General features: G+C 51.6%; 1 protein-coding gene across 3 annotated transcripts in view; it reads left to right on the top strand.

The window, feature by feature from the left end:
- Positions 1–1,370, top strand: part of NUP93 (nucleoporin 93) — a 103,559-nt gene extending 102,189 nt beyond the window's left edge. For 2 of the 3 annotated variants that reach the window (XM_030298432.2, XM_030298433.1), the window contains exon 20: positions 1,099–1,312. In XM_030298432.2, the coding sequence (XP_030154292.1) occupies positions 1,099–1,209 (111 nt within the window). In that variant the 3' untranslated portion in view covers positions 1,210–1,312. Of the gene's footprint in view, positions 1–1,098 lie in introns of all 3 variants that reach the window. The other variant, XM_030298431.2, reaches the window with a different exon arrangement.
- The last annotated feature ends 15,281 nt before the right edge of the window (positions 1,371–16,651 follow it).

Here is a 16,651-nt window from a genome sequence, read left to right as displayed (position 1 = left end):
ATAAAGTGCAGAGCTGCCCGTTAAGGGGGTGAGTCCCTCTGCCTGAACACTCCTAAAGTTCACTTACAGTAGCTTCAGATGACGCATGAGAGCCCGTGCACTTTTGAAGAAAATCTAATGGGTACTCTCGTCATAAAGTAAAAATTTCTTTCGGTTTGGACATTAATTAGGATATATGCTTGCCAGTTTATTTCATCTATCAGGTAAAAAGCCCATGGCTTTCAGATTTCTTCTTGAATGGTCCTTAGGAAGCCTAGTAAGTGACCCCTGAGTTATCCTTAAAAGTCTTGTTACTGATCTAAAAGAAGTTTGTAGACTCTCCCTTTCTACTCCAGATCTAGTTTCCTTTCTTGCTGCTATAAGCATCCAACACATCTCAACACGGGGCAACCCGAAGCTGTTCTTCTAAGTTTCTTTATTCTGTATTTAGTAATTTATACCCTGGAAATCAGGGTGAAGATTGTCTTTTTTTTTTTTTTTTTCCTGTTACTGGAATTACCTGAATTTAAATCTTCTTCCCTCCTGGAACAATCTAGGAATCTCATAAATATTATTACCGAGGAATGGAGGGCCCAGCGCTTATGTCAGGAAAGAAGAAATGGGAGGCATGGGAGGAAAGAAAAGGGAAGAAGCAGGAGAGGAAAAGAGCCAGAATGTGACTGGACCCACTTTGTGGGGAGGTCTGAGAAGCTCAGACCCCCACAGAGGCAGGTGGGCAGAAACCAGCCAGGAGAGAGCGGGAGGCTCGGAGAAGGAGAGCAGGCCATCTGAAGCTGGGCTTCAGCTGCAAAGCCCCTGCAGAATGGGGCTGTGTCAGAAGCTGGTCCCGTGTGTCAGACGAGGCAGCTTGTCTGGCAACCCCGTCTGTCTTTTGCTTAGTAGAAGGGTTTTGGAAGTGGGGCCTCAGTGGACCAGCTTTGCTTAAGTCTGCACCTTATGGGTAACATGACAGTTGAGGGTGAGACTCTCATCCACTCACCAGAAAGCTGCCCCCTGACACCAGGGGGTAGAAAATGGAAGAACACGGTGGTGGTTCCCAGTATTGTACCCAGACGCAAAAGCTCACTGGTTTTCTTCTCTTCTTTCCCTTTTTCTCAGCAACTCCGAAGCCAAGCCCGAGCCCTGATTACCTTTGCTGGGATGATCCCCTACCGGACGTCTGGGGACACCAATGCAAGGCTGGTGCAGATGGAGGTCCTCATGAATTAAGTGCAATGCTTTGCGGGGCTTCTGGGACTGCGCGCTGTCAGTACCTCAGGCGCGTGGGCCTGCTGGGGTGGGGTTTCTGGTTTTGTTTCTGTTGTGTTGTGTTTTGTTTTGTTTTTTGTATTATGTATTTTTGTCAGCACCCAATAAATTTCTTTGATTTGTATTTCTTTTCACATTCTTTTATTTTCATTTTTTTTTCCTTTGAAATTTTGTTTCAATTTTTATTTGTGTGGGAGGAAATGTCTTCACTAGTGCTTGGGCCAGAGAATGCTAGGCTTATATAGGCATCTCTGATTTGGTTAAAGTTGACCTTAAATGATTAAAAAAACACCCAAAATGAGCAAGGAAATGAAGCCTTTGGGAGTTGCTTTTGTTAGATACAGTATCCCTATGGCAGGGTCACTGTCCGTGTTTTAAATTTTCATTTGTGAAAGCCACCGTCAGCCGTGGGCGACTTAGGATCTGTGTGTGAACTAGCGAGTGCTCCGTGGCCCCTCTTCTCCCAGATGTGCCCTGGGGTCCGGGTGATCCAAGACCATCCCCCAAATCATCTGCTCTGATTCCAAGATTAATTAGTTTGCTGTTCAGTTGGAATCCCACTGGAAATGAAAACAGCCCTAGAAAAACATAGCTTTAAAAGGGAACGTTGTAGGTTTCTCGGCTGGAGCTTGAGGAAGGGCAGACCTCAACAGCTTCTCCCTCTGTAGCTGCCCCGCTGAGGCGCCCGTGTGGGCCTGTGCACTCCCCTCTTCCAGAGGACTTCTAGGCTCTCTTTTCCCTTCTCTGGTGGTCGGTTCCTCTACTTGGACAGCCCACCTTTCCCTCTCCCCCACTCACGGAGCCCACTGGCCGGGCAAGCTCACGGGTTGCGTTCTGACTGCTGAGGTATGGAATGCAGACACCATTGGGCATCAGCACTGAGGGTGTGCGGTCCCTGAGCAGAGGTTGACCCCCATCGTTGACTCTGTTTCTCCCACCGCCAGTCCCAAAGCTCTGTACAAAACCAGAGAGGACATGAGAAGTCCAGGCGGGCTGCAGGACGCCAGGCAGCAGTCAGGCCTGCTGGTTTTACCAACGGCTCCTAGGGCCAGCTCTCCCAGAGGGAGATTAGCGGATCCCGGAGTCTCCACAGGTGCTTTTCCTCCTGAACAGAAGTCTCTCTCATCACACGGCATGGTTATCCCTGCTATCCTGTGGTGGTTAAAATAGTTGTTAACTTTCCTTTGGGAAAGCACTAATCTTTCCCAGAATAATAATGGGGCCATCTGCTGTTCGTCAGTTGGATTCCACTATCCATCAAGGACGAAGCGCGAGGGTTGGCAGGGGCTGCGGCTGCCTTCCTCCTGTCCCACCTGTTCACCCTGGAGCACTCGTCTTCAGTTGAGCGTCACTAGGAAAGTGTTAAAAGATGAGCCCCGCAGGGGACTTGCTTTAGTAAGTTGTACCCTGTTGATAGGTGCTGATTTATATTTTTTAAAACAAGTCGCCCAGTGCTTTAACTGCTTTTTACAAAAAGAGTACTCAGTGGACTTTGCATCAAGTGTGACTTAGTGTTCTGCTTGTAAATATTGGATCTTCCTCGCAGACATGTGGCAGGGCCACAGATGTGAGGAGCCTAAGGTTAAATGCGTGTTTGTTCCCTGGTTCACCGCTTGTTCGTCCTTCCCACCACGGGAATTACCTGTGAATTTGCTGTTCCTTGCATCGTGCAGCCCTGCTAGCTCCAAACAGAACTGCCTGTGAGTCCTGCATGGGGGGGGGGTGGGGGGGGCTCCACCCTTCAGAGGAAAGCAGTCCCTGTTTGGCACTGAGGACTTGCCCAGAGAGCCTTCTGTAGGAGAGATAAGATAACTGGAATCACGCCAGAAGTATCAGATTCCCGGAGCAAATCCCAGGGCCTGTCCTGTCGGCCGGTTCTGTGGTGATGCACGGCCTGCTCCGTGTAGAGACGTGAGAGATGGGAGCCTGAGTCTGCGAGGCATAGAACAGGTTCCCGTGTACCCATGGTTACAGCTTGTGCCCAAAAATCCTATCCTGTAACAGGTTGTTAGTAAAAGTCATCCTCGGATCACCCATTCAGGGAACTAAATCCTCTCCCTCAGTGGTGGTCTGTGATTTTACCACTTGTGCAGAGAAGCAAAGAAAGTGGAACTGGGAACCTTGCATCTTCTAGGGATGCGATTCCAATCTTTCTAACAAAATCAAGGGCACTTGGAGACTGACAGAGTTAGTGCTTGCCTTAGAGTGGCTCACCGTCTTACTCAGACACTCAGAGGGAAGTACAGACTTAATCAGGGTCCTTTTCAGAGACCTTGAGATTTGATTTCAAGGATTCTGTTCCTTTTATTCATTTATTTGTTTTAAAGTAAAACAGCCCCGGCTGCCTAACTTCAAAGGGGGAAACGAGAGGAGCTGGTGAGCTCTCTGAGAACGGATCCTTCGGTTTTGGCGCTGGTGTGCTGGACGGGCTCCTCAAAGAGCAGGCAGTGCCCGTTCACACTGGGGCCAGGATGTAAGCCCTGCTCCTGCCTCTCTAGAACTTACGGTTTAATGAGAGACTTTTAATGGCAGTATAGCAGCCATTGTTGTTATTCTTTTGATGTACCTACACATAGTATTATAGACTTTCCCCCCACAGTATCCAGCACTGATGATTTACAAAAAAACAAACAAACAAACAAAAAACAAATGGAGGACTATTCACTCTGGATTATCACCCCTGCCTGCTCTGAGTAACCTCCCCGGGCCAAACTCTTAATACTAAATTTAGCAGTTACATGCGGATGTGCCCGTGTCCTACCACCATAGATTGGGTCTCCGCAATCCTCGTTTCTCCGTTAGGCATCAGAATTTTGTCCAGCTCATTAGGGAACTCGTATCACTGACAAGCTTGCACCACTCAGGGGGCGACTCCAGCGTGCCAGACCCCTGAATAAAACCCTAGGCTGGTGGGTTGCTCCAGGCCTGCCAAGGTGCTGGCGAGCCCCACACTGACTAGACTCTCACTTAGCATCAGTCAGCCACAGAGATCGGGCCCTGCGTCCAGCAAATTGGGAGAAAATATGCGTTTTATGGCATTATTCAAAGTGCTCACTTTATATCCGTAAAATTAGGTTCTTGCACCTGTGTTTTGGATATGTCAGGAAGAAGTCAGCAACTTATTAAAACAGGAATCGTGTGGCCCTCAAGAAAAATGAAGCTTTTGGGAGGGGTGGTCCCCCATTTCTTCATTCTTCCAGGCTGAATTCAGAAGTCACTTGCATCCAGCCCATCTTCGGACAGTTTCATAGTAAATTAGTACCCCTCACAGGGCAGGGAGAGGAGGGAAGTAAATCTGTCCTCCTGCCAGTTGTTTCTAACTGCAAAGGTTGGTGGAAAAAAACTTAAAGCCACTAACTAAAATGTTTTGAAAATTAAACACAAATGATTTATTTGTGCCTTTCCTCACCTTGTTAGGTAACTGATGTGGCTGGCTAGAATCCAGGGCCTGGTTGAACAAGCCCAAGGTATCTGCCAGCCCAAGTTCAGCTCAGCAGTTACAAAGCCCCTGCATTTACTGGGCCGGGCTCGGTCACTGGGGATAAGCCAGAGTGCTCAAGTCGCCCTCCCAGAGTGTGCAACAAGTCTAAGAATGTGGGCTTTTTTCTTTCTAGTCTTCTTTTTGCCACGATCACCTAAGTGGAAATATCGGTGATTTGAAGTTGCTAACCCAGGGAAAGGAGGAAAATTTTTGTCCTAACCTTGATTGTTGAAATAGCTTCTGTGTGCCTTCTGGGTGTACAGCCCACGATGGATTGCTCAGCAAATGTTTGAACAGATTCTTTGCTTTGGCTTCCTGTGCCAGCCCCCTCCCCACATCCTCTCACCAGCTCCATATGCCTGGATTCAGACTCCCTGTTTCCTACTAAAGGCATTCAATCTGAAAGAAGGTGGAGAGGAGTGTCTCTTGGGGTCAGATGAAACACAGCTGATCTTTGCAAGACGGAAGGGTACAGAGCTGCGCGGTACGCAGGGAAAGTTTGAGAGGAAGGAGGTGGAAATGTGATTTCCTGTTAACAGTAAAGGCCAGATAGAGAAAAGGGGATAGGGAGGGCCGGCTGAAACCCAGCATTGCATTGGCATATTCTCCTCCTTGTTGCCTTTACCCTTGGGATTTTTGAGAATCTGTTTTGGGGGCATGAGAGGGTAAAAGAGTGTCTCAGACCGTGACTTCTATTTGAGCAGAAAGTGGGGAGCCAGTGATCCCAGAGAGGACTTCTAGCAGGGAAATAGGCATACCCATAGCCCCTTTGATGGCCTCAGCCTAGCTGGCCTACACAGGCTCTCAGGTGGCATCCAAGGCTGCATGACCTACAGCTGAGGTCCCTTCATCTGGGCCAGATGTAGCAAATAAAAATACAGGACATAGAGTTAAATTTAAATTTCCGATAAACAATAAGTTCTTGGTTATAAGTATGTTCCAATTTTCTTTGGCTGCCCTATCCAGGCACTTGCCTCTGCTGGCTTTTGCTGCCTAGAGGCTTCCAGGTTTGGCCGGGGCTCCAGGAGCTCTCCAGCTAAATTGGATTACCCTGATTTGTTGCACTGTTTGTGCTTCTGTGGGCAGCGGAAATGACAGTGAGATATGAAGTCACTTGAGAGAGGGCAGTGACTGGAATTCAGTTTCGATGAGCCAGGCAGGCTGGCTGCGTGGGAGATTGTGGGCACCGGTTGACCCCAGCTGCTATCATCTACTGGGTAAATTTCCATCGGGAATTTCAAGTGTGTATTTTATAAAGAAAAGAGGGAGGCAAAGTACAGCCTTTTCTCACTTGGTCAGTAACTTTTATTAGAATCACAGTAGGGAGAATTCTTTGCTTTATTCAGTTATTTCCTTTTGTCTTTGCTTTTCTGATATTGTCGCTGTGTGGTGTTTGTGGGGAGAAGGGCAGGTGGGAGAGTCAGTGTATGTGTTCTGCATGTTCCTTTCTCGTACAGTAACTTCTGCATTTACTTTGTTTAGGATGGTTCTTTCACCACTGCCCCTGTCTATAGCCAGTAAATTTCTGGAATGTTCTCCCCAAATGCCATGTGCTCCCTTTGTTCCGTCCTTCAGTGGAGCTGAAACCGCTCTTGGGCCTTCTTTCCTGGGAATGTTCTTAGCTGAGGCACAGCCTGGGGCTCCTCACAAGGCAGCAGAAGTGCCTCTTCCCAGCCTTTGGGGATGACTGAGCCGGGCCCCTTCTCCACTCCTTGCAAGGAAGGCTACGGCCTACCCGGTCCCTGGGTCTGCGAAGTCCCCGCAGGTCTGTGTAAGTACAGGACTCCCATACCAGCTCTGAAGTCTTGCTCTCCCCTACTGGCCTCAGAGCTCAGACCCCTGGCCAGGGGTCAGAGTCTGGCTGGAGGTGTGGTGGGGTGATGATAAGAGCATCTGGTGATCAACCCAGCATGTGGCATGCGTTCTGGAACTTGGAACTACTAAAAGTCTGTGACTTTTTTTTTCGCACTCTCAGTGGAAAGCATTTTAAATGGGAGTTGAGAGCCAGTTATTGGCCTTGGGGACGGGGACCTTGGGGAAGGGCCTTGGGGAAGGACTTGGGGGGTGGGGCGCTATGTTTTGATCAGATGGTGGGAGAGACTTGGGCCTGGTCACAGGACAGATGTCTCTTGCTCTCTTGGACAGTATCTGCCTGTGTTTCTGACCAGGAGGGGCGCTTTCAGGGTCTGGGTGTGGGATTTGGCTTGGGAATATGCAAATGGCTGAGGAGGTAGGAGGTGTCCCTCTCTGTCCACCACGGGGACCTTGTCCTGGAGAGAGGCTCTGAAGGGATTCTGCTCCAGCTGCATGGAGGCTTAGGGGTCCCGTCCCAGAGGGGCTTCATGGGAGAGTTTCAGCCCATTCACTTTGCAGGGGGTCCCTCAGCTTGTTCTGGCCCCCGGGGCTTATGGGAAATCATTTCCTGATGAATCACCTGGGAATTTGGGCCTCATACAGGTGCCCCACACCCCATTGTTGGGTTTAATGGTCTGTCCCAGGACCCTGTAGCACCTCCTGGAATGGCTCACGTGAGCCTGTGGTTGGCGAGGGAAACTGTGGAGGGGGTTGGAGGCAGATGGAGAGGTGGCCCCTGTAGCAGAGTGTGGCCCCGTTTTCTAGGTCTCGGAGTTAGAGGTTCTACAGCAGAGCCCTCTGTTTAAACCTTGTGAAATGCCACCCGAGTGGCAAGGAAAGATGACAGGGCCACTGGTCACCCCACATGAAGACCCATTGTGGGTCTGTGAGTGAGCTTTCATGCCGATCAGCCTGACAGGTAAACTGGCATGTATTTTCAGGAAAGTTAAACCAAACCATAAAGGGCACCTGGGTTCCTCAAATACAGATGTTTGCCCGTGGCCCTCTGGTGGCCAGCGGCTGTCATTAGCACAAACTGCCAAAGATTTCCAGACTTCCCTGACAACTCAGTCCTGCAAGGAAAAGAGCTCAGCAACAGTGTGGGTGGGGAGAGGGCAGGGTGAGGAAGATCGGGAAAACAGCCCCAAAACTGAAGGCTTTCAGCGCACAGAGACCTGAATGGAACGAGCCGGCAGCAGCTCCACCAGGCCTCAGGTCCGGAATGTTCCAGAGACAACCACAAACTTTGGAGCAAGACTGAAAGTTGGGCTAAAGCCCCTTCTTCATCTTTCGGTGATCGAATGACGGAGGGAAAGTCATCTGACCGCTCTGAGCCAGTTTGCTCAGGTAGAAGGCAGGGACATCAGTTCCTATTCTGCCAGACCTATTAGGAAGATTTAGGCAGTTTATAGAAGTCACCTACCTATTGCTTATCACAGCGTGGGCCCTCAATAAAAGTTAATGTTGGCCACCCTGCTCCCAGTCTCGTTTAGACGGGTCTCTAGGGTTCTAGGCATGTCCTCTACCATTTGGCTTCTGTCCTTCACAACAGGTTTTTCATATGGGTGCGGGGTAGATCAACTACCCCCACGCCAGGGATGGCTTTTTTTTTTTTCCCCAAGAAACAACATTAGGTCCAAATTGGTAGGCTAAAACTTTGCTCTTAGGTGACAGACATTGTCATGTCAGGTTCAACTTGTGATTCCTGTTGATTCAGTGGCTGCTAAATGGAGAATGTGGGAGCATCTATCCCGTGCCCTGGGCACACAGTGATGAAATGAACCCAGGTCCCTTCCCTCAAGGAGTTTACATTTTACTGGAGTGAGACCCACAGCAAAGGTCCTCTTCCTACAACCTCTCGCAACCACTCAGCACCCAACAGAGCTGTGGGGCAATTTCTGGACCGAGGCACGGTCCCTGCTTTCTTAAGCCCACAGTGTGGTTGGGGAAAAGAGATAAGCAGGTGTGTGTACTTGTGCCCACAGACCCACCATAATAAAATAGGAAGCCCTAAGAAATGCCGCGAGAAAAAGCCAGATCAAGAAGATCCAAGGCAGGATTTCCTGTGGCTGGGGGATGTGGGAGCCATCTGCAAGTGACCAGGATTCAGACCCGCAGACATGGGGGGTGTGGTGTGGGTGTGGCTGACGTGCTTGCCCAGGACACAGAGAACAGCAGCTCGTCTCTTAGCCGCATACCAGTGGTGTCACGCAACTGTTAATCTCTCCTACGACCTTGAAGCAGGAGCAACGCAGGACTCAGGTGAGTTGAGGGGCCCTGGAGCCAGGTGGAGACCTGTCAGGGGCTGTAGGCCTCATGTTCAGCCCATCCTGGCCAAACACCTTGTTCAAGAGGTGAGTATGTGGGACCGGGGTGGGGTAGGTGGGGAGAAGGGGGCTGTGGGGGAGGTATGGTCCCTAAGGCAGAGAGATGAGGGGGTGGTCTGATTTGGGAGCACACACTTGTCTTACAAATCAATAATTTAAAGGCTACTTGCTGACCTTGGGCAATGAATTCAGCATAAAGGGCTGGTGGCCTGCTTATGTATCCACAAGTCTATCCAGGAGAAAAAGCTTTCTAGAGACATTTTACAACATGGAAGATAGTTTTTAAGAAACTCTAAATCAGCATTACCTTTACTGAAGAAGACCCAGACTCTGGGCTGCACACAGGCTCAGTCAACACATCTTTTCTGTAGCTCACAGCTCGGGCTGTGCCGGCCTCAGCCCTGGCTACATATGCAGATCACCCTGGGAGCTCTTAAAACTGCTGTCCACACTCCTGCCCCCTGAGCTTCTGCCTTAGTTGGACTGGGGAGGGGCCTGGGCAGTAATTCAGGTTTTTTTTTAAAAAGCTCCCCAGATTATTTTCCCTGGGTCAAGAACCCTTGTTCTGACTGAACGCAGGGAGTAGAGAAGTAGGCCTCCAGGTCTAAGTGTGGAAGCCCCTCCCCCACTTTTCAACACAGGTTTTCGATAAATCCTAGAATGTCTGAGATGCACTAAATAGGAAGATAAAAATTATAACTGGTTAGGGAAACTATGCATCGTACCTAAGCTCACTAGGTTAGCTTGCCCATTGTGTACCCACCAAGGTCAACGGCAGTTGTCCAGCCTGGTCTTCGATGCCAGGTGGTTAACCAAGAAAAATGGCCTCCATTAAAGAGCATCACTGGGTGTGTGCGGTGGGGGTGGTGCACATTTCGCAGGAAATCACAAGTGAATGACCATCTGACGACTCTGATTGAATCTCTGCTAGTGCCCACCTGCCCCCGCCTTCCTGTGCTCACCATCAGCAGGCACTTGCCTTGACTGGGGCTTGCCCGAGCCTCTCTAGTTCATGTGCTCAGTGGTGCTGCTAACTGAGCTCTCTAGGGGTAGAGACTCAACTTCCCTTCCACATGCAGCCCCTCAAACTTCCTGCTGGGGGGCTCCATACCCTGTGGGACCCCCACTCTGCCATAGTGACCCAATCTGGAGGGGAGATTCCCCTAGGATCCAACCCCTGCCCCACTTTAGCACAAATGCAGCCTGAGTGGCAAGTGCCATCTTGCAACCTGACTCCCGGGGTGCTGGGTGACTTTGGCAGAAGATCCTTTGGGATTCTGCCTTGGGATATTAAGGTGGCCAGCAGCTTATTTCAAGTATCCGGGGAAGAGGCAACCATTGAGGGAGAAGCCTGCCTCACTCTGAGCTTCTAGGATCCTCTGAACATGTCCTGCCTTTTTACACGCAACTTCTGTCAAACAAATCCTGAGCTCTGATGACTGCAAAAGACCAAAACCAACTCTCTGGGTTTCTGCTTCCTAATGCTGAGTGACTCCTCCCATCACTTCTCCCATGCCCCAACTTTTTTTTGTTGTTTCATAAACTTTAGCAGCTGCCCTTACCGGAAAATACTGCCTTAAACAGTCGAGATGGGTTGGTTTTCTCCTCCCTTTCTTTCCTGGTAGCTAAGGAGCTGAGATAAAATTATATACATATCATTTACATTGCAGAGTGGTATTAATACCCTCTGAAATGCTTCTTTTACTCCCTCTCTTGATCATCAAAAAACCCCACTGACTGAGAGGTATTCTCCATTTGATGATGAAGCTAAGGCACGCAGGGACAGGCCTGAGGTCCTGAGGTAGGGGCTACAGAGCCAGGCCCAGGCCTGTCTTGGCTCACATCCTTCCCACTACCTCCCTGTGTGGGCTTGGGGGACCGGGTGGAGGATCTGAGCTTCTGAAGGCAGCTCTGTGATTCTAGACCCCTTGATCCCCGCTCTGGGAGCTCCCGGGCTCCATTAAAGAGTCCATTAAAGAGTATTCTGATTAGAAATACACGTGGAATTCAAAATCGAGCAGAATACCCATGTTTCCTATTGCTTTCAGGAAAGGCAAAAAGGGTTACAGTCAAGTTGGAAAAGCTAAAGGTGTATTTAAAATGAAAGGCTGGTCTCTATAGTTCAGGGGTTAGAACGCTGATCTTATAACGTGAGAGGCTGGAGGCAGGAGAGATGATGGGTTTCTTGGTCTCTTGGAGAGCACGTTGAACCTGCACAGAACCTGCAAAACAGAAGGACGTGTGGTCATATCCGTTACTACAGGACTGAATTTGTGTTAGAATTCTAGCTTCAGTTTGTGTTGGTGTGGCTGGACTGAGCTTGGGCCACCCTTGCATTGACGATCCTCTCGGCTAAGCCTGGATGGAGTGGTAAAGAGTTGATGGAGATTCCTTTTCCTTATGAGAAAAGGAAGATGGGGGAAAACCGAAATCTCACTTTCATCAGATAGTGACTAGTGATCATAATTGTGCTTTTTGCCTTGCCTGCCAGGAAGCTCCAAGCTAACATATGACACTCTCCCTCCTTAAACGACTGCTTATTTCTTTTTACCTTTGTTCTAATTGTGCTATTTTGTATATCCCATGGCTCCAGCCAGAGGCAGCCGTCCCTTCTCTGAACCCAGGTAGCATTTTATCCAGGGATTTATGCCGTTATGCCTTAGGTTATGGTTACTGTTGGCTTTGCCTCTTCTGATGAACTATATGTCTCTTAAAGACAGTGATCATGCCTTGTCCTGTGCATCCCCCAAACTCATCAGACTGTGTCTAATACATTATTAATATCTACAATTACTTGTAGAATGAATGTGGGCTCAATAACTAAAAAAAAAAAAGCAAGCCTGACCATGAAGAAAACGAACAGGAGCCCTTCCTTTAACAACGAAAATATCTTACCAAGCATGTTTCCCTTTCTGCTTTAGCTGCCAGCAGCTTCGTGACACTTCAGTGTCCAGCTGCTATAACACTGGTAAAAGGACCAGGACTGCAACAGACACGCTTACGTGGTCCGTAAGGCCCGTGAGAAATCTCAGTTTCTTGGGCCTGGTTGCTGGAGAGGTTGCAGGTTGCCAGTGCCTGGTTCCCCCGTAGCTGTTCTGTCCCCTGCACTGTACGGGGCTTTGAGCGTGCCCTCCTCTTCCCTGCTGCCATCCAGTCTGTGAGCCCCCCGCGGGCAGGGACCCTGCGTCCATCCGTCACCGCCCCGGCACTGCACTGGCCCCGGGCGGCCGTCGGTCGGGGAGGATGCTCGCATGGGGCTCGTTGCCATCCCAGAGCCGCGGAACCACGTGCAGAGGAGGAAGCCGGCGGAGTTCTGGTATCGTTGCTGCAGCTGGTGTTGTGAATCAGGCCGACGAGCAGCGCATCCTCTTACCCGGCTATTTCACGACACCAGGGTTGCATCATACCCATCCTCTCCAGGCGAGCCTCGTGGGACCGGGCGGCCACGGACGTGGGGATGGGGTGAGGTGGGAGCGGGGAGTCTGTGTGTGGAAGATTATGGTCTTTAGCTCCCCGGATCTCAGCACACTCCTCGGGATCCCCCGGGGAGATGCCGGCCCCCAAGCCCATAGACTCTCCAGGCTGGGGTCACAGAGTCAGCGTCTGTTAGGGGTTCCGGTGTGATGCCCGAGACCGCGTGCAGTCAGGGGACGGCCCGGGGGCTCCTAAGCCAGGCTGCCGTCTGTTCCTGCCTGGCTGTTGCGGTAACCCCTCCCGACCCTCCCCGGCCCTGTTCTTTCTGCCTTGCCCTGCTCGCCAGCGGCTTCCCAGAGACAGGTGGCATCTCGCAGTCCAGGCCCCTTACCCTGGCGCCGGCAGGCTTCCCTGCTCAGCAGCGATGCTGCCGTTGGCCCCATAGGGTCCTTCCTGGGCCCTTCCCTCCAACCGCTGCTCTACGTGAATCCATGCGCTGGGCCTGTCAGCTCTGCCTTCACAACACACCTCAGGTCCCAACAGTCCTCCCCCCCTGCCACCCACAGCCGCTGCCCTGGCCTGGCCGCCACCACGGCGCACCTGCGGTAGTCCCTGACTAGCCTTGCCGCACCTTGCCTCCCTCAGTCCATCGTCCATCCAACAGCCAGAGTGATTTCTGGTAAATGGAAATCTGACCGTCACATGATGGAATATAAACCTTCTGACCCTGGCTTACGAGGCCCAGTGATCCCTGCGTGTCTCAGACCCCAGCTCCTCAGTCCCTCTGCTCAACCACACCAGCCTTCTTGCTGTCTACACTCCTATCCTAGGGCCTTTGCACACGCTCTCTCCTCCTTCTGGAAGCCCTGAACTCATTCCTGCTGGCATATGGGCGGCTTCTTCTCATTGCTGGAGCCTACCTTAAATTTCTCATTCTCAGGCCTAAATGCCCCTCCTAAAAAATTTTTTTTTAAAGCTTTGTTTTCTTAATAGCACCTACCACTAAATGTATCATAATGATTGTTTGTTTACTTACTGTCTGTCTCCCCACTAGAATGTAAGCTCCCAGAGGGCAGGGTCCTTGTCTTGTTCTCCATGGTGCTTCCTTTGCCTACCACAGGGCCTGGTATGCAGTAGGCACTCAATAAATGTGTGTGACTGAAGAAACACCTCACATTCCCCCCTTTCTTCCCTCCTCCCCTTACCCCCATGGCATTGTGTGCTCCAGCCCCGGCCACCTCTTCCTTGCGCTGACCCCAGGCCCCAGAATCCCCGCCCTCTCCGGGGCAGCTGCCCCCTCTCCTAGCCAGTTGCTGGTTTGCCTGCCAGGCTAGGTTGCGAGTTCCAGTGCCTGGTATGCAGGAGGAGCCTAATAAATGCTTGAGTGGCTCTGTGGCCTCGAAGACAGGAGGCTCTGAGATGCAGAGGTTGCCTCAGGCCCTCCTGTCCTCACCACATCAGCCCTGTGGCTAGAGTTGTCGCTCCTAGGGAGTTTCTCGACCACTGAGTCAGTTCCTTTCCCCCTTCTGTTCTCCATCCCCCTCGGGAGACGCAAGGAGCCCGAAGTCTCTCCGCTGGGGGTTGACGCTGGACAGGTGAGCCACCAATGACCCAGGGCAGGTGGCTTTCCCATTTTGCTGCTGAGGCAGCTGAGGCTCACCACAGTCAGGTGACGTGCTCAAAGCCACGTGGAAACTGAGGCCTGGGGTGTGAGCCTGAGACTCACATCACAGGGCTTGGTTCAGGGTACATCCGACTTTGAGTCCTGGGTCCCAGACCTGCAGGACTCTGGGGCCCACATGGAAGCTGGTCTCCCGCAACGCAGGTGTTGTGTCTGACCCAGCACTGTGTCCCCCACCTGGAAAGTGTCTCCAAATGGATCACTTTCCATCCACGTATAAGAATCCGCTTTCCTGGGGGTCTGTGCTTTGGGACCAGGTGTTCTGACAGTCCCTTCAACGTGGTCTTTTGATAAGCCCTTCAAGGGGTCCTGTTTAACTCTCACCTCACCCCAGAGAGATGCAGAGGGGCAGGAGCGGCTTCTTGAAGCAGCTGCGGGGCTAGAAGGGACCTTGGGCCTCCCCTAGGCCTAGGTGTCATGGAGGGATGAAGAAGTGACTTGCCCAAGATCACCCAGAAATTCTGTGGCCCCTCTCTCTGCCTGTGGCCCCTGTGCTGCTGGAAACCAGTCTTGGCCCCTCCTGGCCTCTTCCCCTCCTGAGATGGGAATCAGGAAATTTCCACAGCTGCTCCAGGGTGGAGTGTGTTGGATGGGTGGAAGGGGGTGTTAGGCAGCTGTGACTTTCAGTTTAAAAGTGAGAGGGTGATAAGATCTGCCCCCAAGGCCCCATGGGACGGAATGAGTAACCTGCCGGCCTCTCCCTGCCCAGACCTGCAGGGAAGGTGGAAAACTGACCTGGAGACCTCACCTCCTAGTTTTCGGCCCCACTGGGTGGAGGTTGGGGACACACGTCTCCAGAAGCCTCTCTGAGGGGCAGCTAGAAATCCTGGGAAGGGGGTAGGCAAGCCGGGGGCTCGTTAAGAGGAGCCCCGAGGAGAGTCTCTTTAAAAAAATGAACACATATGATGAATATATAAACTTTGCAAACAGATACACAGTGATCATAACCTTTCGGGTTTGTCATCGGGGGCCTGTCATCCTCGGCTCACCTCCATGTCTGGCTCGGCTGGGAGAGTGCCAGGAGCTGCCCCTTACACCCCTGACTCAGGCTAAGACTGCCAGCCGGGGGTTTCTATGGCAGCCGCTCTTTGCCCTGTTGGCTTCTGGCTCCCCCTTCATTACCCGTCCAGCAAGCATTTATGGAGTACTTACGGCTCTTCTAGCTGCTTGGGATTATCTGTGAACGAGATAGGCCCAGATCCCTGCCCCCGTGGGCTTAGCTTCTAGCAGCAAAATGTATGTCCCCCTTCCCAGAATAATGCACTTAGGTATGAAAACTTGTCCACAACTTTGTGGGGCTCCCGGACCCCAGTCCAAGTACCCTCATCTTGGAGGGTGACTCCTTAACCCAGTTTACTACCTAACACAGTCTAAGCATTTCTACCTGCCCCCTTCTGGAAGGGAGGGAGAGAAATGTGTCCCTCTTTGTCCCTCCCAAGGATGGCTGGCCCCTGAGCAGAAGCCCAGCTCAGAAGCCTGGAGCTGATGGTGGCCTCGGGGTCTCCGTCCATCCCCTGCCTCCAGAGAAACAACTCGTCCTCCAAGGCTCTGGTCAGGGGTCTGTTGAGTCCCTGCTGTCCCCACCCTGACCCTCCTGCAGGGGAATCTCTCCCACTGCTACCCTCACTACACAGCCAGGCCAGTCCGTTTCCATGTCCCTTTTCCCCACTAACTTAACAGTACCTTGAGCGCAGGCACCCCTTCTCTCTGGTGGCACATCTGAGCGCCCACCACACTAACTCATCTCTCCTAACCCTCTTCTGATTTCAGCCCCCACCCCTGCAATGGCTCAGGTGCCTCTGGTGACCGGAGGGCAGCCCGCCCCCCTGCCCCCATGCAATCAAGGCATGGCCTCAGGGCAGCTGACCTGGGCCAGCGATGAAATGGGGCCTCTGCTCGCTGCTGTCCGCCTTGGGAATGGGGGGCTCTTTGTCTGGGCTGGGCCAGGGGAGGCGCTGCCCCCTTGGGCTCTATAACTCAGGCTCTGCGGTGCATGTGCAGGCTGGGTACCCAGTTGCCCCGCAGGCCCCTGACCAGCCACAAGTCAGCCCCAGGGGCCCTTCAGGCCCCAGGTGGCTACAGATCACACCTATCGCATGCTGAATTCTGGTCTGGGGGTGCTTGCATATAATGGCTTTTACACTCTGAGATGTGTGTTTTTTTTTTTTTTTTTCAACGTTTATTTATTTTTGGGACAGAGAGAGACAGAGCATGAACGGGGGAGGGGCAGAGAGAGAGGGAGACACAGAATCGGAAACAGGCTCCAGGCTCCGAGCCATCAGCCCAGAGCCCGACGCGGGGCTCGAACTCACGGACCGCGAGATCGTGACCTGGCTGAAGTCGGACGCTTAACCGACTGCGCCACCCAGGCGCCCATACACTCTGAGATGTCTTTGGAAGGACGGGCACAACTAGGAGTCAGAGGTTCAAGAGAGAGAGACTAACCTTTTATATACACGTGTGCATCTTTTTAAACATCATACCATTCATCTATTCACAGATACTAGGTAAATAAAAACTAAAACTAAATACTAGGTAAAATGAGAGGTTTTTGAACCTGCATAGGGTGGGGCCACAGGTCATCAGGCTGTCCCTAGGGTCCCTCATAGGGTCCCTAAGAGTCCCCTCTGGTGAGTACTGCTTCCT

Source organism: Lynx canadensis, chromosome E2 (assembly GCF_007474595.2).
Source record: "Lynx canadensis isolate LIC74 chromosome E2, mLynCan4.pri.v2, whole genome shotgun sequence".
In the NCBI taxonomy this organism is placed as follows: Eukaryota; Metazoa; Chordata; class Mammalia; order Carnivora; family Felidae; genus Lynx; species Lynx canadensis.
The sequence above is the reverse complement of the archived record's forward strand: the minus strand, read 5'-3'. Positions and strand labels throughout refer to the sequence as shown.